The 21,817-nt window shown below is 45.0% G+C and overlaps 1 protein-coding gene across 4 annotated transcripts in view; it reads left to right on the top strand.

Annotated features, from left to right (window-relative positions):
- The window catches only part of Rell1 (RELT like 1), a 99,711-nt gene that overhangs the window by 40,433 nt on the left and 37,461 nt on the right, over positions 1-21,817 (top strand). For 2 of the 4 annotated variants that reach the window (XM_051165322.1, XM_051165323.1), the window contains exon 6: positions 2,059-2,197. In XM_051165322.1, the coding sequence (XP_051021279.1) occupies positions 2,059-2,194 (136 nt within the window). In that variant the 3' untranslated portion in view covers positions 2,195-2,197. Of the gene's footprint in view, positions 1-2,058; positions 2,198-14,077; positions 15,049-21,817 lie in introns of those variants that run through there. The other 2 variants (XM_051165321.1, XM_051165319.1) reach the window with 2 other exon arrangements.

The raw sequence follows: 21,817 nt of genomic DNA, 5'->3' as shown, positions 1-21,817 counted from the left end.
GGTTTTCTATATCTATCACCCTTCTCCACCTCAATCCTTCCAACCCCCCAAAACTTGGTAGGTAAGAAAGAAGGACAGAGGGAAAAGGGGGTGTAGATCTCTTTAGACCACTTCCTGCTGATTAGGGGGTCATTGAGTTATTTGGGGTAAATTTGCGGAAAGGGTATCTAATTTCTTCTACTTGTCTCTTTGCGCATAACCACTTGACTAACGGCAGCAAACCGCAGTAGTCGAGGAAGCAGCAGTACCTCATTAGAGTGTTTCCAGCCTCTCTCAGGGCTCTGATATTTATGCCTTCTCAAGAGTTCACAGAATTGCAGTTGGCAAAAATCATGTCCTTCCTAGAGCACAAGACAAATCATAGTTAGCGGCTGTGGACAATCAGAAGCAGCCCCATATTCCACATATGGAATTAAAACAAAAACATATTTACATAACATAACCAGGTTTTTAAAGAAACCAAAAATCTCACTTCAAGGACGATTGTGCAATTTGAGCGCTTATACAGGAAATGCTTTACGTAAGTTGTGTTACACTAGGAAAAGTCACCCATGCAGGAGTCAGGTTGGGTAAGTCCTGGGTTTAAGTTAGGACAAACCTCTAGGAAGAGTTGCCTGGACTCACTGCCTCTGCCTTGGTCCAGTCTGGGAACCCCTACTTACAGCCTATTACTGTCACTCTGTGCCTCAGTTCCCCCTCCACCCAACGCCCCCCCCCCCCAGCCCCAAAATGAGAAGGCAATCACACCCACCCCCCAGGGCTTCTGTAAAAACTAAAAATGGTGACTCGGGTAAAGGTGGTTGGGAGCTCATGACCATCCAATAAGCATTATCAGTTTGAACATTTTTTATTGTAATTTTGATTTGGGTGTATCTCATTCCGTGCTACAGTAACAACAAGGACAGGGTTGAGGGCTGTTGGCCAAGCAACAGCAGAACAGTACAACTCTTGACCTGACTTTTTATTAAGAGGCCGAGTCATGGGAATTCATGAATGCGGTGAATGAGAACCCAAAGCCGTTTGGACAAAGCACATTCTGTTTTCTCTTGAAAAATATGCTGGAAATTCTCAGCTCAGCTCCAATATGCATTTTTCAGGGCTCACACTCCACCGCCCTCTCTGCTGTTGGAGACCATGGATGTTTAATCATTCTGGCTGATTTTCTGAGTGGTTGCTTAAGCCTCTTCCAGGTTGTCAGGACAGATTCTCTACTTCCCAGACCCCTCCTCCATGTGGCTGGTGACCTCATTTTGGACAAAGAAGTCCATTTTTGTTTTAAGTCATTTTATGGGAGATGAAGACCACCGCTATAAAAGTGTCGTTATTGGAAGGCTCTAGGAAGTTGATGACACTCTTCTGGAAAGACGACTGAGTATTTTGCTTTAACTCGTCTCACCTTCCTTAATCATAGTCTCTTCTTTAACTTACTTATTTTTCTTCAGTGAGAATTAGCCTAAATTTGGCTTTGAGAAACAGAAGCAGCTTACAGTAGTGAGGTCGCCACTGGGCTCCTCTGCCTGGCAGGTGTGTCTCTGCTGGAGGTGGTTAGACAGTGACCATCTTGGTTATGTCTGCATCGTTATAAGTTGCTCTTCTTGGTCCCTAGCGTCCTGTGCTTAATGCCCATGTTGGAAACCACAACACAGAGGCCACTCAGGAAGTCAGCCTGAGTTTTCTTACACACTTTCCATGCTCTCGTAAACTCTCTGGTGATTGCGCAGGCCTCTGCAGGGAATGTGTCCCTCTTGTCCAAGTTTGGTCACCTCCAGGTGAATGATTTTTTTTTTTAAAGATTTATTTATTTACGTATACAGTGTTTTGCCTACATGTACACTTGCTCGCCAGAAGACGGCAAGGGATCTCTTTTTATAGATGGTTGTGACCCATCATGTGGTTGCTGGGAATTGAACTCAGGACCTTTGGAAGAGCAGCCAGTGCCCTAACCTCTGAGCCATCTCTCCAGCCCAGGCGAATGATTCTTTTTATTTTTTTTAGTTGGCTATAGTCCCTGCTTCCTGGAAAAGCAAAGCTGTCATAGCCTCCCCTTCCTTCTCTCAGGTTCAGAGTTACAAAAGTGGAGCACAGGTCAAACCAGAAGGAGCGGAGAAGCCTGATGTCAGTCAGTGGGACTGAGAGTGTCAACGGGGACGTGCCTGTGACACCTGTGAAGAGAGAACGGAGTGACACGGAGTAGCAGGTGAGCTCTCGTTCTGGGGACGTTGGGGCTGGAGTGCAGCAGGGCAAGGGAGGACGTGTAGAGAGGCATTCTGGATTCTGTGGGAGGGAAAGAAGAGAGCTTCCCTGCAGCTGTTAGGATTGTGGGGCACCGAGGCCTCATGGTTGCTCGCCTGCCCAGAGCCCCCTGTAAAGAGGCTTGGAGCCTTACAGAGTGGTGAGACTGGTGAACCAGGAATCCCGCAGCCTTCTGGGAGAGCCATCACCTCAAGGCCTGAAGTCCCTGGTGTCACTATTCAAAAAAGGGTAAAATCCAGAATTTAGAATGTACAACAAGGAAACTTCTAGAGTTTGGAAACTTACTATGTTTTCTGTCTAAAAGGAAGGGGAAAAAATTAAACAAAAATCAGGTTGGAATGATAGAGTAGAACTATCTCAGCACTTAGGAGGCTGAGGCAGGGGGATTGCAGCTTTAAGACTGGCCAGTGAGGGTGCCTCACATTTGACCATGTCCCCTGGAGAGGGAGACCTGGTGGCACTCAGAGGAAGGACAGCAGGTTACCAAGAAGAGACTTGATACCCTATGAGCATATACAGGGGGAGGAGGTCCCCCTCAGGAACAGTCATAGGGGAGGGGAATAATGGGAAAATGGGAGGGAGGGAAGAATGGGAGGATACAAGGGATGGGATAACCATTAAGATGTAACAAGAATAAATTAATTAAAAAAAATTTAAAAAAAAGAAAAAAAAAGAAAAAGAAAAAAGACTGGCCAGTGAGACCCTGCGTCAAACAAAACAAAACAACTAAAGATGGCAGGGTAAAGGGGAAAGGATTTTCGTTCTTCCTGTGTTTAAGTAAACTGGGTTTGAAAAAGACTGGAAAAAGCATATCAATGCTCTTTCATTTATTGTATCAAAGAGACTCCCCCCGCCCCCCCCCCCCGGGTTTGGAATATTACCCTGCAGTACTCTGTAGTAACAGTACTCTGAGGTACCCTGGGAACAATACTGCTCTTTGCACCAGCTGTTCTGAAGCTCCCTGTAGACAAGGTGACGGCTGCTTCCCGGAAATGACTTCCTGTTGGCTTCCTTCCTCTTGGCTTAGCTTTCCTCTGACTCCTTTCCTGGCTCTGGAGGAGCGTTTGCTGTCTCTATGCTTGTTATACATACAAGGAGGGCAAGGCCGGGACTTCAGGGTGCAAGGGTTCTGCACATAAAGGAAGTGAGGGCAGCTGAGGCCAGGCACATCCTCAATGGTACAGCAAGCTGGCAGAGCTGAGCCCAAGTCATGGATCTGGCTGCCGGGTTCAAATCTCTCTTTGCCACTGTAACACTGTGGCTCCACTGGCACGTGGAGAGGACACTACCTGCCTTGCGGTGACAGTGAGGTTTCCCTGAAGTAGCAATGCAGCCCAGGGCCTGGCGTGCTGGACAATGCTGCTGGTATCAGGAGTTAATTCACATTTCATGGGTGAGGCTGAACAGAGGGATAAAAGGGCATTTTGCTTGAAGCTTCTCTAGCAGCCTGCAGGTTCATAGGGCTGAGGACATTCCGGAAGTCATCTGGAGAAACTGTGTTCCTTAACTCCGTAAGGCATGGAGGGACTGTCTCCGCCCCCCCCCCCCCCCCCCGCAGGTTTGTGTTGGTGGAGATCTGGCCCCTTCTTACTTTAGGAGCTAAATAGGTGCTTTACTTGTTTGTGTTTGAGACAGAGTCTCTTAACTGCAGTTCACACTGGCCTGGAACTTACCATGTAGCCTGGGCTGGCCTTGAACTCACAGCAGTCCTTTCTCAGAGTCCTGAGTACTGGGATTACTGGTGTGGGCTAGTGTACCTGGCTTAGGTGATTTCTTTAAGGAGGATGAGCGAGGCAGATAAGTCTGTCTTCTAAGCTGATAGGAAACCAGGAAAAGACGGTGACGAAGTGGGCGGCAACAGTAACAGCAGCTAGTGGTAACTTGGCAGTCTAGTTTTCTGGACGTAGTGTTAAAATCTACCATGTCATCCTATGAATATTTCCTAACGGGGTTCACGCCATCATCCCAGATGGGTTATATATCACACAATCGGATGTGTTACATATCAGTTGTCCTGGCTCTAGAGAGGGGATCAGAGATTTGTACCTAGGTCTCTGACCTGCAAGATAGAATGGTAGGCCTGACCAGTCAGTCTACGGTGCTCCTGAGGAGGAAGCCTAGGCCCTGGCTGGGGAATGTGTCTACTGCTCCTTCTAGAACTTGGTCTGTTAGGGTGTCTTCCAGTCACCTAGGCTGCTTACATGTAAACTAATTTAAAAATGTTTAGATTGTGTACTAGTCACATTTCAGATGATTAGTAGCCACCAAGGCGTGAGTCTGCTTTACGGAGCATTACAGACCTAGGACACGCCCATAATCTAGAAAAGCAATACTGAGTAGAGGTGGACATGCCCATCATCCAGAAAAGCAATACTGAGCAGAGGTGGACATGCCCATAATCCAGAAAAGCAATACTGAGCAGAGGTGGACACGCCCATAATCCAGAAAAGAAAGCAATACTGAGCAGAGGTGGTTGGTACCTTTGGTGTTAGGTGTGGACCGCTGCGTGACCTGGGTAGGTCAGAGAAGCCGATTAAGGTCCTCTGGGCAGGGACATAGATGCTGTTAAGTCTGAGTTGATGAAAGCCCCAACAAGAAAGTGCATGCACGTGACTCCACCTGGCCAGCAGCTGACTGCTTGAGAGGACATGGCCCAGTGGCAGGCAGGCACTAACTGCAAGGCTATCCTCTTGCCACGCTCCGCCCTGGTTACGGCTCCAGCAAGATGCAGAAAAGTTAAAGGAATTAAGGTTACTCAGCTGGCTTTCTTGGCCTGAATTCTCTGTGTATCTGATTCAGGAGTTTGATCTAATCACCTGCAGTCCTGACCACACGGAACTGGCTTACAATTTGATATTCTCTTCAAAGCACTCTGATACATGCCAGGAATACATAATTGGATTCTATGAGAAGGCACACCCACCAGTGTGAGCCCATTTGGAAATACATATTTCTTAGCTGCCCACACCGCCTTTTTGTATGAAGTAAAGATCTTAATGTATTGATTCAAGGCAAGTGCTAAGTATCTGGGATGATGTTAGCTCTCAGTGGAAGATAGCTGTACTGTGGTGTGCTGTTGAAATCAGTAAAATTCACCTAGTGGCCTTAAGAAGGAAACATATTCTCTGAGACTCCAATTTACTGTAGTTAATTTTGAAATTAAAAAAAAAAATTGCTGGGTGCGGTGGTGCATGGCTATAATCCCAGCACTTGGAAGGCAGAGGCAGGATCTCTGTGAGTTCGAGGCCAGCCTGGTTTACAAAGCAAATCCAGGACAGCCAGGGCTAAGAAATCCTGTCGTGGGGGGGGGGGGGGGGAGAAAGAAAGAAAGAAAGAAAGAAAGAAAGAAAGAAAGAAAGAAAGAAAGAAAAATTTTTTTAAATTACGGAAATTAAAAAATCCAAAGCAGACAGAATAATAATTGAGGATTTATAATTTGTGGAATCAGTTTGCAGGTGCAGTTCTTCAGCAGAGTTTAAACAGCTTGTTTGCAATTATGAGGACATTGGTGGAGGTTCAGGTGGGACCCACAGATGACCTGGTTTCATTTGTCACAGGTTGTGTCTGTGCTGAATTATACAGAGTACGGACTGAGAAAAAGAAGGGAGCAATAGTGATTGACATTTAAAATATCACATATTTGTTAAAATTTTCTAACATTTCTGAAGAAAGTACTCTTGGGACAGCTGATTTGAGTTGACTTTCAATCAAGAAGACCTGAAAGTTTTCACCTGGGCTGAAATCTCTGCATCTGGGCTCAACAGGAAGGTTCACCATACAATGTAGCAATGGCTGGTGTGATGGCCCTCGCCTTATTCCCAGCGCCGAGGGAGCAGAGGCAGGCAGATCTCTATGAGTCCTCGGCCAGCTGCTCTATACAGTGTGTTCTAGGTCTGCCAGGGATAGGCAATGACACTCTGTCTCAGAGAGAGGGAAATACACACTTTACAAAAGGCTGACCTGTTTTTATATAGTTGAATTAAATCTTTGAAGTTGTATTTTTTTTTCCCTCAAAGGTGTTTCGTTCAGATTGGACTTTTCAAGCTGTTTTATTGCAGTGCTTTAAGTTGCTATAGAATCACTTATTTATTGGTTTCTCCCTCCCTGCTACCCCCTCCCTCCCTCTCTCCCTTCCTACTTCCCTCCCTCCCTCATTCCCTCCCTCCCTTCCTCTTTTTCTTTCTTGTTTATAATAGAATCTATGCTTGGTGAAGTCTACCATATCCACTGACTCTGCATATTTGGGTTCATTCAATATCCAGATGAAAATCTTTCTGCAAGTCCTCTGTCTGTACTCACATGTGCACCTGTCTTTCCATGCCACCATCCCCTGCACAGTGCAGTGTGACAACTATTTACATAGCATTTACTTGCATTTGCCATTATAAGTAATCTAGAGATGACTTAGAAATTACAGGACGACATGTGCAGGTGGTATGCAAATACTGTGCCTTCTTATACTGAGGACTGGATGCCCACAGCTCTTGGTGTCCACAGAGGTCCTTGGGCTCTGACCCTTATAGCTACTGGGGGACCATCACGTGTTCTACATGAAACACATCAGCTGGAGCAGGCCCCCCCCCCCCCTTCTCGTCTCTTCTCTTTTAAGAACAAAACCTGTCTGTCCTCTCCCTCCCTGGCTATCCCCTCCCTGCCCCTGTGGCCTGAACTCCTTTTTGTAGCTTATTCTGGCTTACGCTCTGCCTGGTCTATTTTGGCAATGCTGTCAAATGGTTTCTTTTCTTTTTTTTTTTTCTCACAGAAAATGTGTTTTGATTTTCTCTTAGAAGAATAAGCTTTTGTTCTTCAAAGTTAAATAAATGGAATTGCTTTCAGTCTCCAGATGCCACAGCCTTGTCTTCATTGTCACTGGTCGCTGGCTTTTTATGAAAACGATGCAGCTCGCATGGTCTAGCCCATGAGCTGTGGTCTCCCTGCCCCAGTTCCTGATCGCCTTTAACTGAAAACGCTGACTTAGAAAGTTGTGCAGCATTTCACACATTTTTAATCGGCTTTCATCCCATTTAGAAATTGGACTGAGGTGCTTTGTTTTATTTTGATTTTCTTGCTGCTGAGTTGTTGGAGTTCTTTATATATTCAACATATTATCTACTGTATGTATATATATATGTGTGTGTATGTATATATACACATATATTATATATGTATATTCACCACTGTGCATGTATCTGTCCTTCATTCCCTCACCAGCCCTAGCCAGGGTTCTGGGACCCAAGCTGTGAGGGGCATTATGCTTTTAGTTCAATTATTTTTAATATTTTATATATAATATTTCCCTCATTCTGTAAGTTGTGGCTTCACTTCGTTGTTCCCTTAGCTATGTGGAAGCTTCAGTGTTACGCAACCTCATTTACCTGCTCTTGCTCCTTTGAGTGTGATTCTTGGAGTCACTGCCTAGACTGTGTTATGGAGTTTTGCTTCTATGTTTTCTTCTTCTAGTTTTACAGTAGAATGTCAAAGTTAAAACAAGTCAATTATTAGGCACTTCTATTTTAACTTTTATTAATTGAATTTGTTCTCTGAGAACTTCACATGTGTGTCATATATTCCGATGACTCTCACCCTGCCCTCTACCCCCTCCCTAATAGAGACTTCTTTTTCTTTTCTTTTCTTTTCTTTCTTTCTTTTTATTGAAAGCAGATAGATTTCTATGGCTTTGAGGCCAGCCTAGTCTATAAAGCAAGTCCAGGACAGTCAGTCAGCCAGCACTACACAGAGAAACTCTGTCTTGAAAAAAACCAAAACCAAAAGTACTATATCTGGGTAATTTGGTGATTAAAAGATTGATTTTGAACTATATAGATTTACTTTAAACTGTGTTGGTTAACTACTGATGACCGTAAGCAAATTGCTTTAGCCTTCTTTTTTTCTTAAAGCCTGTTTGACTTTGGTTTTTTTTTTATGTTTTTAAAATTTTTATTAATTTATTCATATTACATCTCAATGGTTATCCCTTCCCTTGTATCCTCCCATTCTTCTCTCCCTCCCAACCTGTTTGACTTTGTGATGGAGGGTCTTGCTGTGCAGCCTTGACTGGCCTGGTACTTACTATGTGACTTAAGCCCCATTTGAATTCCCAGTGATCTTCCTGCCTCAGCCTCCCAGGAACTGGGATTGCCGGAGTGCATCACCATCACTCATGCAGGTGTCTCGGTCATGTAGCCCAGGCTAGACTCAAACTTGCTGTGTCCTGGCCTGGGCCATAAGAAGTGGCAGTGTGGAAGATAACACACTCTAGCCCTGGCAGCCCTCTGAGAAGACATAGAAAAGCAGGGGCCGTAATATCTGCTCTGCTGCTCATCATTAGACTCTGCACATCAGAGGCTCAGGGTCTCTGGTGGACCTAAAGACAGACCTTGGGTCAGGGGGTAAGGGGAGCAGACAACAAGATGCTTTGGATGTTCTCTGTCTTTAATTAGAAGATGGTATTGATAGTTTTAGCTAGCACTTTTATTTTCATAATCTGTACCGTGATACTTTGACATCTCCGAATATGAAGGAGCCAAGGTGAAGTCTGGCATCTGCTCTCTCTAACAGGACATGTAGTGTCTACCGACCGCACAGGAGCTCTGGAACTAATTCTCATCTCTTACTCATTAGCTGCTCTCTTAGACAAATGCCACTGCCGCTGCCTCAGCTCCTATTTGTCAAGGAGGGAAAACAATCCTCTCACAGTGCTCCTTGGTACTGAACAGCTAAGTGTTATTCTTAGTCTGATAGTCTGAAATCCAAAATGCACCAAAGTGAAACCTTTTAGGCACCAGTATAAAACTCAAAATGGGTTTTTTGTTTATTTTTTTAAGAGCAGTTCAAGTTTCAGGTGTTCACACTATAGTACAGAATCTGAAAAACTGAGCAGTACTGGAGAGATGGCTCAGCAGGTAAAGGTGCGCACTGCCAAGCCTAAAGGCCTGCGTTCGATACCCAGTGATCTCACATTGTGGAAGAGAGAATGAAGGACCACAAGTTGTCCTCCGACCTCCTCAATTTCATCCTGTTACATTGTGCTCTAGGCTCAGAGAAGCTAGGCTAAATACAACCTTATCCTACCGTTACTTAGGTGCTAACTGAAGGCAGCTGCCTTCCAGCTCACAAGACACAAGGGATCCACGGCTAACCTGCTAAGGTGATGCTCTGGAGTCATGTCACTCTGTGTAGCTCAGTGGGGACTGACGTCAGGTGAGCCGAGACTCAGGACTGCTCAGTGTTCATTTCTCCAGGGACAGAGCTACACTAGACATCAGTGGCAGAAATTCACCCCCAGCCTCACTTTCTCAAGGGCTGGTTAAGCCTAAGTGTCCAGTTCTCGTCACTTGAGTGAGCCAGTGTTGCTAAGTACATGCCTTGCTACTAGCGTATAACCTAGTTCAGGGCAACCGCCGGCTTCCCAGATCCATCAAAACATCAATAGCTCTGGCTCCATTACTGCTTGAGTTCTCCTGGACATTGTTCAGAAAAGAAAGGAATAGAATTTGTGAGAGTATTCACTACTGTCTATGTTAGGTTTTTATTTGTTTGTTTAAGTATTTCAATTTTGAATGGAAAAAAATCTCTAAGTGCTTTTATCCTCCGCCCCCACCTGATCTATATAGAAATACTTGCTCACTGTTGGTATTTAAGAGTTCAGGTTTTAGTTATTAAAACCGCTCATCAAAATATGAGTTTTGTGTGTTATTGAAAATACAGTGGTCAGTAAACATGAAAAATGTCTGATTTAGGCTGGCCATGGTGGTGTGTGTCAGCACTTAGAGGCAGAGGCAAGTGAATCTCTGTGATTTAAAGGCCAGTCTGGTATATATAGTGAGTTCTGGGCCCTGCCTGGAACACAGTAAGATCCTGTCAGAGAGAGAGAGAGAGAGAGAGAGAGAGACAGAGAGAGAGAGAGAGAGAGAGAGAGAGAGAGAGAGAGAGACAGAGAGAGCGAGAGAGAGACGAGAGACAGACACAGAGTCCCAGGCGGCACTGGAATTATCACCATGTCTGACTACAAGCCAGTTTTCGTGCCACTGGTTCTGAGGTGAAGGGAGATGGAGGCTGACACACAGGGAATCCCGCTGACAGAGATCTTGGTAGTGTAATCTAGACATGGCGGGAATGTAAGGGTGGGCTCTGACCAGTTGTCTTGGCTGTAGATCACATGCAGGAGTCTGAAGACTGTGTTGGCAGCTGGTCTTCGTTAGCTTTCTTCATGTCCAGCCATTAGAGAGAATTTCCATGAATGGGGGCTTAGTTCAGTGAGCTACGCCTTATTCTTTGACAGTGGCATTATTCTGTCTTTACAGCTAAGACAGTATATAAGCTACAAATTTCAGAGAAGCTCTGGTGACATTTTTCTTTTCTTTGGATACATCCTTAGTGATTTAAGTACTTCATCCTTCCTACCCCTCTTGTTTTACGGGGGGAAGTGTTGTTTGGGATCCTGACTTGTTTTCAATGCAACAAAATCTTGCTTTAATCTCTTCCAAGTTGAGCATCTATTTGTCTAGATCCATCATCACTGTGTTGCCCCCACAGAGAGAGGCAGCTTCTGCGGTAAGGTGGAGCTTTCTGCTGATGGGCCCTGGGAGTGAGGCTTGGGCACGTTTCCTCCCTCAGCCCTCTGTCCATTCCTGTTGGGCTTTTGTGGCTTCTGTTCGCCCCCACATGAGGCTCCGATCTGTTGGCCAGTGTGGAAGGCACATGTTAGCACTGGTTTGGAGTGGTAAGGACATACCAATTCAGAGTGGCTTTCTTTGTCAGTAAAGATCCAGTCCCTTCCCAGTAAACTAAAGACTTCAGTGTTGTTAAAACATACTGAATGCAGTCTGTACATTTTAGGTACCACATTTCACTCACTGATGGTAGACCACACTTGAGCATTTGCAAGCCAGGGTTTTGACACTGCGTGGTATTGGCGACACAGCTCATAACTGAGTTACCAAAAACAAGACAAAATACATGGACTTGATGCTTATGGAAATTTATGGTTTTGTGTTGGACCATCCACAGCTGGCATTGGCTAGAGCTACATGTGGCTTCTGGAACACAGGCAGACCACATCTGTGAGGATGTGCTGTCTCGCCCCTCCCCCCAAACTGTTATTCTGATGAGACAGGTGTTTACATGGAAACTCATATCTGCCTTGTAGTGAGCAAAGACCAGACTGAAAGGGCTTCTGTGAAGGTGTCTTCTCTCTGCTGTGTAGTTTCCAAGGTCTCTAAGCAGCAGCTTGGATTTTCCACATCCTTGCTCAGAGATAACGGCGCACAGGGCAGGTTTTTAAAATCAGCTACGGGGGCGGCTGTTGGAGAATACTGACATGATGGTGGGTTGGGGCTGAGAACCGGGTGCTGATCTGCCAGCCGCTGCTGACTGCTCAGTGATAGCCACTGAGTATCCCTCAGTGTAGGTCAAACCCTGGCTCCCTGCTGGAGAGGCCAAGAATGGCTAACTTCTGACAGCTGGGACTAAGGATTTGGGTTTGAATTTAGGCCTCTGGTTCTTAACCTCTTGTTGGCCTAACGTGGGTCTTGAGTGTCCATCCTGGAGGGCAGTGGACTCTACTGTATGACTCCTTAAATGACAAATTCTTGGTTGGAATTCTTTCTTTCTCTGCCCCCCCCCCCCAAGACAAGCTCTTTATGGCCCAGGCTATCCTCGAATTTGTGGCAATCCTTCTGCCTCATCTTCCTGACTCCTGGAATTACAAGCATGAGCCACCACACCCTCTTCCTCTGATGAAATGTTGCGTTCCAGGCCTGACCTCATTGCCCCGGGGCTTTGTTACTTTTCTGGATACAAAAACATCACTCAAACAGGAACCTTAAAACCACCCAATACATAGTTTCTAAGTAATGTCCTTAAAAATCTAACATCGTTTTAACTCTTTGGGGAACATTTCTACTCTTCTCTACCACACAGGGGGACAGCGTTTTCTGTGCTGCTCTGTGAAGTATTTACTGCCCCCTTCCTGAAAGCAGCCGCAGCCTGGCCATTGGTCATCCCACATACAAACCCAAGCCTCAGCTCCACGAATGCGCCACTTGCTTCATTAGAACTGAAAGCTTGGCTTGTGTTGGCTTAGTGGAGAGTATTTCATGTCCATTTTAGCTGAGGTGAGGAATGGTCCTTGATCCAATTTACCTCCTTCGGGAAATCGATCTCCTCTCTCCTCTCCATCATAAGTCACTATGATCACCATGAATGGCCGAGAAATACAAAGTGTTAGTCTTGGAGCCTGGAGAGACTGCTCAGTGGCAAAGAGCCCTCTTGATGCTCTTGGAGAGGACCTGGGCTCAGATCTCAGCATCTTCTGGACCACAGGCCCAGAGAGGAGCCAGCTGTGAGAAGATGGCTCATGTCCATCCATCCTTAACTTCAGTTCAAGGGTGTCTAACATCCTCTTCTGGCCTCCATGGGCACCAGCTATGCACCCTGTACACAAACGTATGTTCAGGCATATGTATAAAACAAAAATAAATATATTTTAAAATAGCAAATAATCTTAGAGTACCTATCTTGAAGGGTCAGTTTTGTTCTTTTCCCCTTCCCTCCCTCCCTCCCTCCCTCCCTCCCTGCCCTACTATGTGTGTTAGTTACTGGGGATTGAACCCAGGGCCTTGCATATGCTCAGCAAATGCTCCCTCCACCCCAAATCCTCTTTTTACCTTTTATTGTGTCTCATTAAGCTGCCGGGTTTGGTCTTGAACTCACTGTGTAGCCCACACTGGCCTCAAGCTTGGGATCCCCCTCTCCCCCTCTGCCTCTAGCTAGGATTATACTTCTGTGTGATGTGCCCCCCACATCTGGCTTGTAATAGTATGCTCTTTGTTTGTCTTGTTTTTTGCTTGTTTGTTTTTCGAGACAGGGTTTCTCTGTGTAGCCTTAGCTGTCCTGGAACTTTCTTTGTAAGCCAGGCTGGCCTCGAACTCAGAGAGTGTCCATGTGCTGGGATTAAAGGCGTGCACCACCATGCCCAGCAAATAATCTGTTCTTAAACAGAGACTTGGCAGCTAACTTTTGGTAGTCCTTCACATTTCTGCACGTTTCGGTATACAATGACATCTTTCGAATGTCAGTCATATCCTGAGCACTCTCAGACTTCAGGAGAATGAAAAGGTATAAGCTATCCATTATAGGGGATATTTGGGACATTGAAAGCTATTTTATAAGAGTGACTGAGGTCTTCACTCTGCAGCAGGTGATATGACAGCAGGGGCAGGGGGCTTAAGACCCCGTGTTCCTGAAGAAGTGAAGCGCTGATTGCAGGCGTGTCTGCTGCCGTCGGAGCTTGTGTGAAACGCTACAATCCTTAATACAGTTCCTTATGTTGTGTGATCCCCCAGCCATAAATTATTTTTTTGCTACTTAATAACTGCAGTTTAGCTACTGTTCTGAATCATAATGTAAACACCTATGTTTTCTGATGGTCTTTTTGGTTGTGACCCAGGGGTTGAGAACTGCTTTGCATGGGTGACACTTAAAATGTTCTCAGACTGAATTCAGGAAGAAAGACGTAAGCCGGGCATGGTGCCACACGCCTTTAATCCCAGCACTCGGGAGGCAGAGGCAGAGGCAGAGGCAGGTGGATCTCTGTGAGTCCAAGACAGCCAAGGCTACACAATGAAACCCTGTCTTGAAAAAAAAAAAAAAAGAAAAAAAGAAAAGAAAAGAAAAAGAAAGAAAGAAAGAAAAAAAAAGAAAAAAGGGAAGGTGTCACAGGGGAAGGGTTAAGTGGCATGGGGTTAGGAGGGGTCATCACAGGCGGGTTAGCATGGCATGGTTCCCTTTTGTTACAGCGTTACTTTGTTGTTTTGTCTTGCAGCAATGGCTTTTCTTGAAGAGTTCCAAGAGACTCCGACCTTGCAAGATACGAAGTTGCCTGGGGAATATTTTTATATATTTTATACAGTTTGTATCATGAAGTCAACAGGCATGCAGATCAAAGCCAAAAGGGAATATTTTTGTTATGTTGAACACAGAATCCACTTTGCTCTGAAAGACGCTTAAAAGGTCTGATGAAAATTTCAGTCAGTTTCTTAGAGGGAAAGAAGTAATTCTCTTACCCTTGCAGACCGTCCCCAGCCACCACGGTTCCCAGTGGCCCATTCTGGGCTGTTCTGTATACAAGAGGCTCCTCCCTTGGAATTACAGCCTTGTGAACACTGTTTACAGCCTGACCTTTCCTGTATGTTCATGTCTGTTACCCGAGCCACAGATCGCATTTTGACCTTTGTATACACACTTGGGCTGTTACAGAAGACTCTCGCCTGCAAAAGGGCCTTGGCAACATCTAGTGGAGCCGCTCAGAAGTTGGTCCCCCAGGAGATAAGGAAACAGAAAGAAGCACAGACACTCTAGACTTCAGATTCCTGGACCAAGAATTCAGCATTGACTCCCGCTGCTATCAGCCCACGCCTGTCACTCTTCTGTCATTACCTTTTATTTTTTTAATTTAACTTACTAAATAGTTCTCATTTAGTCTACCTGAGTAAAAGGGAAAATGGTTTAAAGTCACTCTAAAAAGTTTTGTTTTGTTTTGACAACCAGCAAGCGAAAGCAAGCACTCCTTTCTTATGCAAATGAGCCCCTGCTGAGACCTCTGCAGGGTTCACTCAGGGTCCTGTGGTTCCTCTTGTAACTAATTCTCAGTCATTAGGAAGAGTGCAAGTTCAAGGCCTGTAGGCTACAGAGACAGTTCAGGGGATAGCCTAGGTGACTGAGCCAGACCCTATCTCAAAACAAAGAAAGTGCAAAGGGCTAGGATATAGCTCTGTGGCAGAGCACTTTCCTGGTACTCTCCACCACTCGGCTTCTTGCCCTGTGGAGTTCTCTCTTAGCCTTGTTCTGTAAGACACCTGGAAGTGCATAGAAGCAGAGGTGGTATTTGTATAGGTCTGGGATGGAGGTGAGGCAGGCTCTATGGCCTGCTTCCATTGGTGTGATGATGCATTTGAGTACTTCATTTATTTCAAAAACAAAGGGTGTGTTTTTGTTCTTTTTTTGTCTCCACAAAAATAAAATAGAAAAAGAAAAAAGATTGTTGTAAAAATATACCCCAGGGTATTTTCTGTAGATATGTGTACTTGATTCTGTTTCTGGAAACAAATTAACTTTTTTTTCCTAACATTTTATGTGAGTGGTAGATGCAGTTTGATGGGAACGCACGCTGGCATGTGTGTGTTGTGTCTACAAAGCAGAGAAGGCCAGTGTGGGTGCCAGGTTCACTATGGTCCAGGAAGTAGAGTGTGTGTTAGTGGGAGTAATATTTGTGCAGCTAAGCCAATATTTTTTAATGAAACAAAAAAGCATACATTTTGCATAAGAAACCATAATGTCCTTTTAAATGGTGATGGGCTAGTACGTGTGTAAGATATTCTTCAGCTTTAATTATTTTTTAATTTTATTCAATCTAGAGCACTTTCTATAGCAATAAAAAAACAAAACAAAAGGATAAGCAAAGATATTTAAGATTGTATTTATATACCAAGAGTACATTTTAAACATTTTCTAATACTTGAGCAGTTGGGTGGACTGGCTTTCAGAGATGCCAAAAGCTAAGCATTCGATACTTTTAGCACAAGCCCTGGACTGGTTCATACTGTCTGGTGAGAACTCTGAGTGTTCCCAGCATGGTTGGCTTTCGTGGGTCCCTCCTTCGTCCTCGTCCCTCAGAAGGATTGAGGCTCCGAGACAAGCTCACTGTCTGCAACACTAACGATGGATGGCTTCTTGGTGTGACGAATGAGTCGGTTGCCACCTCGATGTAAAAAAAAATTTGTAAAGGAAAAAATTTCACTGTTTCCAGTGTCGAATGTATTTTTAACTTGTCCGGTTTGTACTTTTTATGAATTTTGTACTACCAAAGCAGAGTTAAAAATAAAAGCATTAAACCAGTGTGCTTGAATGAACTACATCTCACAGGCCCAGCTTCTTAATAAGTCTTGGCTTATTGAGTGGCCATTAGGCTGGTCCTCATTGGATTTCCTCTACCCCCTACCTCTACCCCCTAACTTTTCTTCCTTGATCTGGGGATAATTTTGGACAGGGAAATAAATATAGTACGGTATTTGTATGTACCCTTTACTCTGTTGCCTTTAATGTTCATCAACCCTTATATCACCATACGCATGTGATCAGGATTAAGAAATCATCATTGGTCCAAAATGGGTAAATAAACCAGAACTGCGGGCTAGGCCTTTGCCCTAATATACCCCATTGCATTGAGTTGTTGCATCTCCTTAGACTGCTCGCTAGTCTAGTGTCATGGCCATGACACTTTACAGTAAGCTGCTCAGTAAACAGTGTCTTTCAATCTGGGCTGGGTCGCTATTTCTTGTGTACTGGAAAGGATGCTACCTGGGTGATGATGTGTATCTTCCCCATGCTTCATGTGAGGGAACATGGAGTTGACATGTGTCAGGTCGTGATCTCCAGTCAGTCACTTGGTTGACGTACCCAGCAGGTTTCACTATGGTAAAGTTACTATTTTTACCTCTGTAAAGAAGAGAGATACTTGGAGACTAGGCCAGTAGCTTACCTGTGCTTAAGTTTTCATCTGATAGTTTTACCATCCATTGGCGTTGGCTTCCCAAGGACGCCCATCAACAGGAAGGCAATTTTAGGCTAGGAGGCCAGAGCCCGAAAACAAGTATTTTCCAGGGTCAGGTCCATTGGACGCTCCGAGGGAGGTGGTTCATGCCCCCTTCCTAACTTCAGATAGTTGCTAGAAAGTACTTAGCATTTTTTGGTTTGAGGTTATGTCACTGAAGATCCTGAGATGATCTCTGTGTGTCCATCCTTTTTTCTCCTTAGAAGGCCATCTGCAATCCATCATAGGAACTTATCTTACCTTGATTACATTTGCAATGATTCTTGCTCAAGTACGGTCACATGAATCCTGTTCTAGGAGTTGGGATTTCACTATCAACTTGGCTTCTTTGTTTTGTTTGGGGGTGGGTGGGGGGAGGCAGTGCAGGGAGTACAGCTCCATTCCCTAGGAGATGGTTCCTGTAATGAAAGCTCTTCCAGGCTGCTGTCATTGTCCTTTGAGGTGGCTCCCTCTTTTCCTTCTTTTCTTTCCACATACTCCTCTGACCCTCCTTTTCTTTTTTTGTTTTTGTTTTTGTTTTTCGAGACAGGGTTTCTCTGTGTAGCCTTGGCTGTCCTGGACTTGCTTTGTAGACCAGGCTGGCCTCGAACTCACAGAGATCCGCCTGCCTCTGCCTCCCAAATGCTGGGATTAAAGGTGTGAGCCACCACTGCCTGGCAACTCATCTTTTCTAACCCTTTATTACTTTCTGGCCCCAGAAGATGCTCCAGGCTCTTCTTCCCCCCCCCCCCATCTGCCTCACCCCCCCCCCACCCCCCCGCAAGGCTCTTCTTATTTAATGCTCCTTGCTCCAGTCTTGGGACCAATTACTTATCTAAGAAGCCCTAAGTCATTTCACTGAGGAATGATTTTTTTTTAATTAATTACTCTTTTTTAAGAATAAGGACACAGGCTGTGCTCATGGATACTGGGTGTCCCAGCCTCTGTCCTCTCTGTATGGTAACCCATGTCTAGGTGCACATCTGTGTGTTTCTGAATGTTAAGAGCCCAGGTCCACACGACGCTCTTGACCCCAGACTTGCCCCATGGTATTCATTTTAGCCGTCTGTTAATTTTAACTTTGTAGGAAACACTGCTCTTACGATATAATAATTTTAAGTACTTGTTCAACGCAGACATATACATAGTCGAAAATTCCCTGGGGAGTGCCACTTTTACTAACAGAACAAGGTACCGTGCTCAGCTTTGTTTGCTTTCAGACTTTGGGTGTTCACAAAAACTGGTTACTTGGGTCAGCTCCCTTGGTGCCTATCTTCCCCACCCCCCAGTGTTTATGGGATTCATTTGGAAGACAGGCATTTGTCACTCACTGCCCACACTCCCAACTACTCTTTCTATGCAGGCTAAAAGTTTCAAATGAATACTCAGTAAGCTTCACTCTTTGTGAGTGTTTGCAGATGTACTACTGTGTAGGCCAAGGGAATGGAAAAGCTGGCATAATTTTTACCCCATGAAAACTAGAAACCTGGACTGTGTGCCCCAAGGAACATACTGGATTCTCACTTCATTGCTTTCAAAAGGGGATACTGGGGGGGGGGGGCAGGGGCATACTTTGTTTTGAATCAGACTTTTCGGGTATGCGTGTTAACACAGATGAGAGGTGACAGGCATTGTTTAGCTTTCACAGTTCTCAGTGTTGGGGATGTGGCAAACCATGGCCAACCTGGATGCCTTGTTCAATGCTCTCTGTACCTGGGTTCCCAGAGATTCTGTGGTTTCAGAGGGGAGCTGCTCAAAGCGTCTGCATTCCTTTTTCAAGTCTGTCTTGCTGGCCAGACTCACTCTATCCAAAACTTAGAGTTCAAAAACGGAAGCATTTGGGGGCTTACAATTGGGATTCCCCACAACTTGGAACAAAAGTTCGGCTTTGAGGCTCCACCTTGTGCAGGGCTGGCACTTTGCCTCCCTCTTCTGGTTGAATATAGGAACTGCAGGATGGGATGGTCTTTCAGGCATTGGTGTGCAGTCCCCACAGTGTGTTTGTAGAACGAATAAACCTTTAAAGTGTATCACTAGCCATTCAGTGAGAGTAAAAGATCAAATTTGGGTTTTTTCCCAACCCTGTCAATCTATTTTTTCCCATCAAATGCTTCTTTATTGAATGTGGACACCTGTGTTCCTGAAGGCGTTATACTGGGTGAAGGCAGGAATGATTGTGGTGAATTCTGGAGGAAACTGTAGGACATAAATTCTGTCATGGAAATGGTGTGGCTATTGTTAGCAATTGGTACTCGGAGAGATAGCTTGTCTTTTCCTGAAGAGTTGAGCCTTAGCTCTACCACTCGTGGCGTGTTGGGGACCATGCCCTCAGGTTCATTGAGGCTCACCATTTCACTGAACCACTGGTCTCCCAGTGGACTTATTTGTTTACTTACCTTCGTATGTGTATGTGTGGTATGGATGCGTGTGTGTGTGTGTGTGTGTGTGTGTGTGTGTGTGTGTGTGTGTTGCCTGTGTGTTGTGTGCTCCCATATTGTGTGCATGCATGTTAATGTTGAGAGTCTTCCATCGCTTTTTACATCATTGGCTGAGTTGGGGTCACCGATTCGATCAGCCTAGCTAGCCAGCTTGCTGCAGGGAGCCCCTCATGGGTTTTCAGGGGGTGAAACAGTGCATGCAAATTCATGATGTCTGCCATCCTCTCCCTGTCTACTCCCAGAAGGCACTGCCACTTCCATGGCTGTTGGTGCGTTTTGTGTGGCTATAAATACAATACTTGGGGTTGACTACTTTAAAAGCATAAAAGGCTTCTTCTTCCTTGGCCCCAGGTTTGGGAGGGTGACTGGGCTCGGCAGCCACATTCAATGTTCACTATGACATGGTGTGTGCGCCATCACTATAGCAGGAGGGTGCGTGAGAGTGGTGAAGGGAGATGCGGAGCCGACGAGGCAAAACTCCAGGGTGACCTTGCTGTATGCGAGGTAACTGTTGCAGCCCTGCAGGACCTAGGTCTCTCCTGTCTCGAGATCCTGATGCACCAGTCACTTGAGAAATAAATAGTCAGCTTGTGAGGGTGGGGCTTCCACAACCTAATGACCTCCTAAGGTCCCACCAGCCCTCGACACGACTACATTATGAATAAGGAATGATCTGTTTTAATGAGATACTCACTTCAAGGGCAGTGTGACCGGTGTAGGTGGGCATGGATCCCTATGTGTGTGTCAGTAAGGGATGGAATAAGGAGAATAAAATATGTTCAAGGTAAGCACCACTGTGTTGCATTTTCAATGTTAGGTGACAGTTGATGCAGGCGGAAAAGGCTTTATCACTTCAGAGATAAATACCAGAAGTGGTTCAGAGGGCTTCAGTGAATAGCAGTTACTAAGAAGATGTCGAGTGGGACTTGTGAAAGTGAGCCGGTGGTGACCTTAGCTGAGTGGCTGATGACAGCTAATGGTGATGGTTTGCCTGGAGCTGGGCAGGTAAGATGCACTTTGTGTCTCAGAGTGGTCTCATGGGACAGAGGGAGGCCTGGCCATCACCTCTGCTTTACAGGTTGACAAGGCTGGGGAAGTGGATCCCAATGCACACTGGCATGATTTGCTCACAGACTGTTGATGAGGAGGATTTCAGTCAGTAATCCAATCAATAACCGTCTACCTCAGCAAAGTATTTTCGAAGTATTGTCTATATAATTATCTCATCTTGCTATAAATAAATGAACAATCTATAGTTCAAATATAATGCTACATTTTGCTAGATTGTCACCTGGCTTATGGCTGATGTCATGAAAATCTTTGAGTCTGGATCTCAGGGATTTGCAAATTCATAATTTCAGCCTTTTGTTGCTCTTCAGTCATCAACAGTTTAGTCAGGGAGAACATCTCAACTGGCCCCAGATCACAGTCCAGCTCTCTTGAACCTGAGACGTTCTTCTTACATAGATGTCTGAGGTCCACACTCATCCTCTATAGCTTCAAGAATATATTGAAAGATGGAAAAGAATAAACATAACCTGGAGATCAAATTTATTTTTCTGAGATTTTCTCTCTCCCCTCCCTTCCTCCCTCCCTCCTTTCCTCCCTCCCTCCCTCTCTGTCTCTCCTCCCTCCCTCTCTGTCTCTCCCTCCCTCTCTTTCTTTCTTTTCTTTTCTTTCTTTCTTTCTTTCTTTTTTTTTTTTTTTGAGACAGGATGCCATATAAGTTCAGTCTGGCCTCAAACTAGCCATGTAGTTGAGGATGACCTTGAATTTTAAAAAATAATTACCTTTAAATTATTTGTATACGTGTGTACTTGTATGTGGGTATGTGCACATGTGAGTGCAGTTTCCCATGAAGGCATCGGATCCCTGGGGCCTACAGTTTGACAGTTGTGAGCTGCCTGACATGTGTGCTGACAACCACACTTGGGACCTAGAGAAAACCAGTACATGCTTTTAAATGCTGAGCCATCTCTCCAGACCTGACCTTGAATTTTTGACCTTTTCCTGTTTTAGCCTCTTGAGTGCTGGTGTCGGTAAGTGTGCAGCTTGTTTTTATTTGGGCTTTGCATATGCTAGGCAAGCACTGTACCCTCTGAGCTGCAAACCCAGACTTTTTATTTTCCCTTTCTCCTGTCTGCCTGTCCTTCCTTCCTTGCTTGCTTGCTTCCTTGCATTTGAGACACCATCTCATTACATAACTGAGGCTGCACTTGAACTCAGAACCTTCCTGCCTCGTCCTCTTGAGAGCTTGGATTATAGATGTGTACCATCATGCCTAGCTAGTAAGTTACTATTTTATAATGACATAGTCATCTTATCATTTTGCTTTCAAAGTGTCACGATTCTCCTTTCTTTGTTTTAGATTTATTTCAATTTATGTTTATGTATGCACTGATGCGTCTACTGTGTATATGTGTTAGTGTCTGCCATGTATTTGCATGAGCCAGTGAAAGCTGGAAGCCAAAAGACGGAGTCAGATTCCCTGGAGCTGGAATTACGTTGGTCATGAGTGGCACAACATGGGTGCTGG

The sequence above is a fragment of the Acomys russatus genome, chromosome 22, assembly GCF_903995435.1.
Source record: "Acomys russatus chromosome 22, mAcoRus1.1, whole genome shotgun sequence".
In the NCBI taxonomy this organism is placed as follows: Eukaryota; Metazoa; Chordata; class Mammalia; order Rodentia; family Muridae; genus Acomys; species Acomys russatus.
The sequence above is the reverse complement of the archived record's forward strand: the minus strand, read 5'-3'. Positions and strand labels throughout refer to the sequence as shown.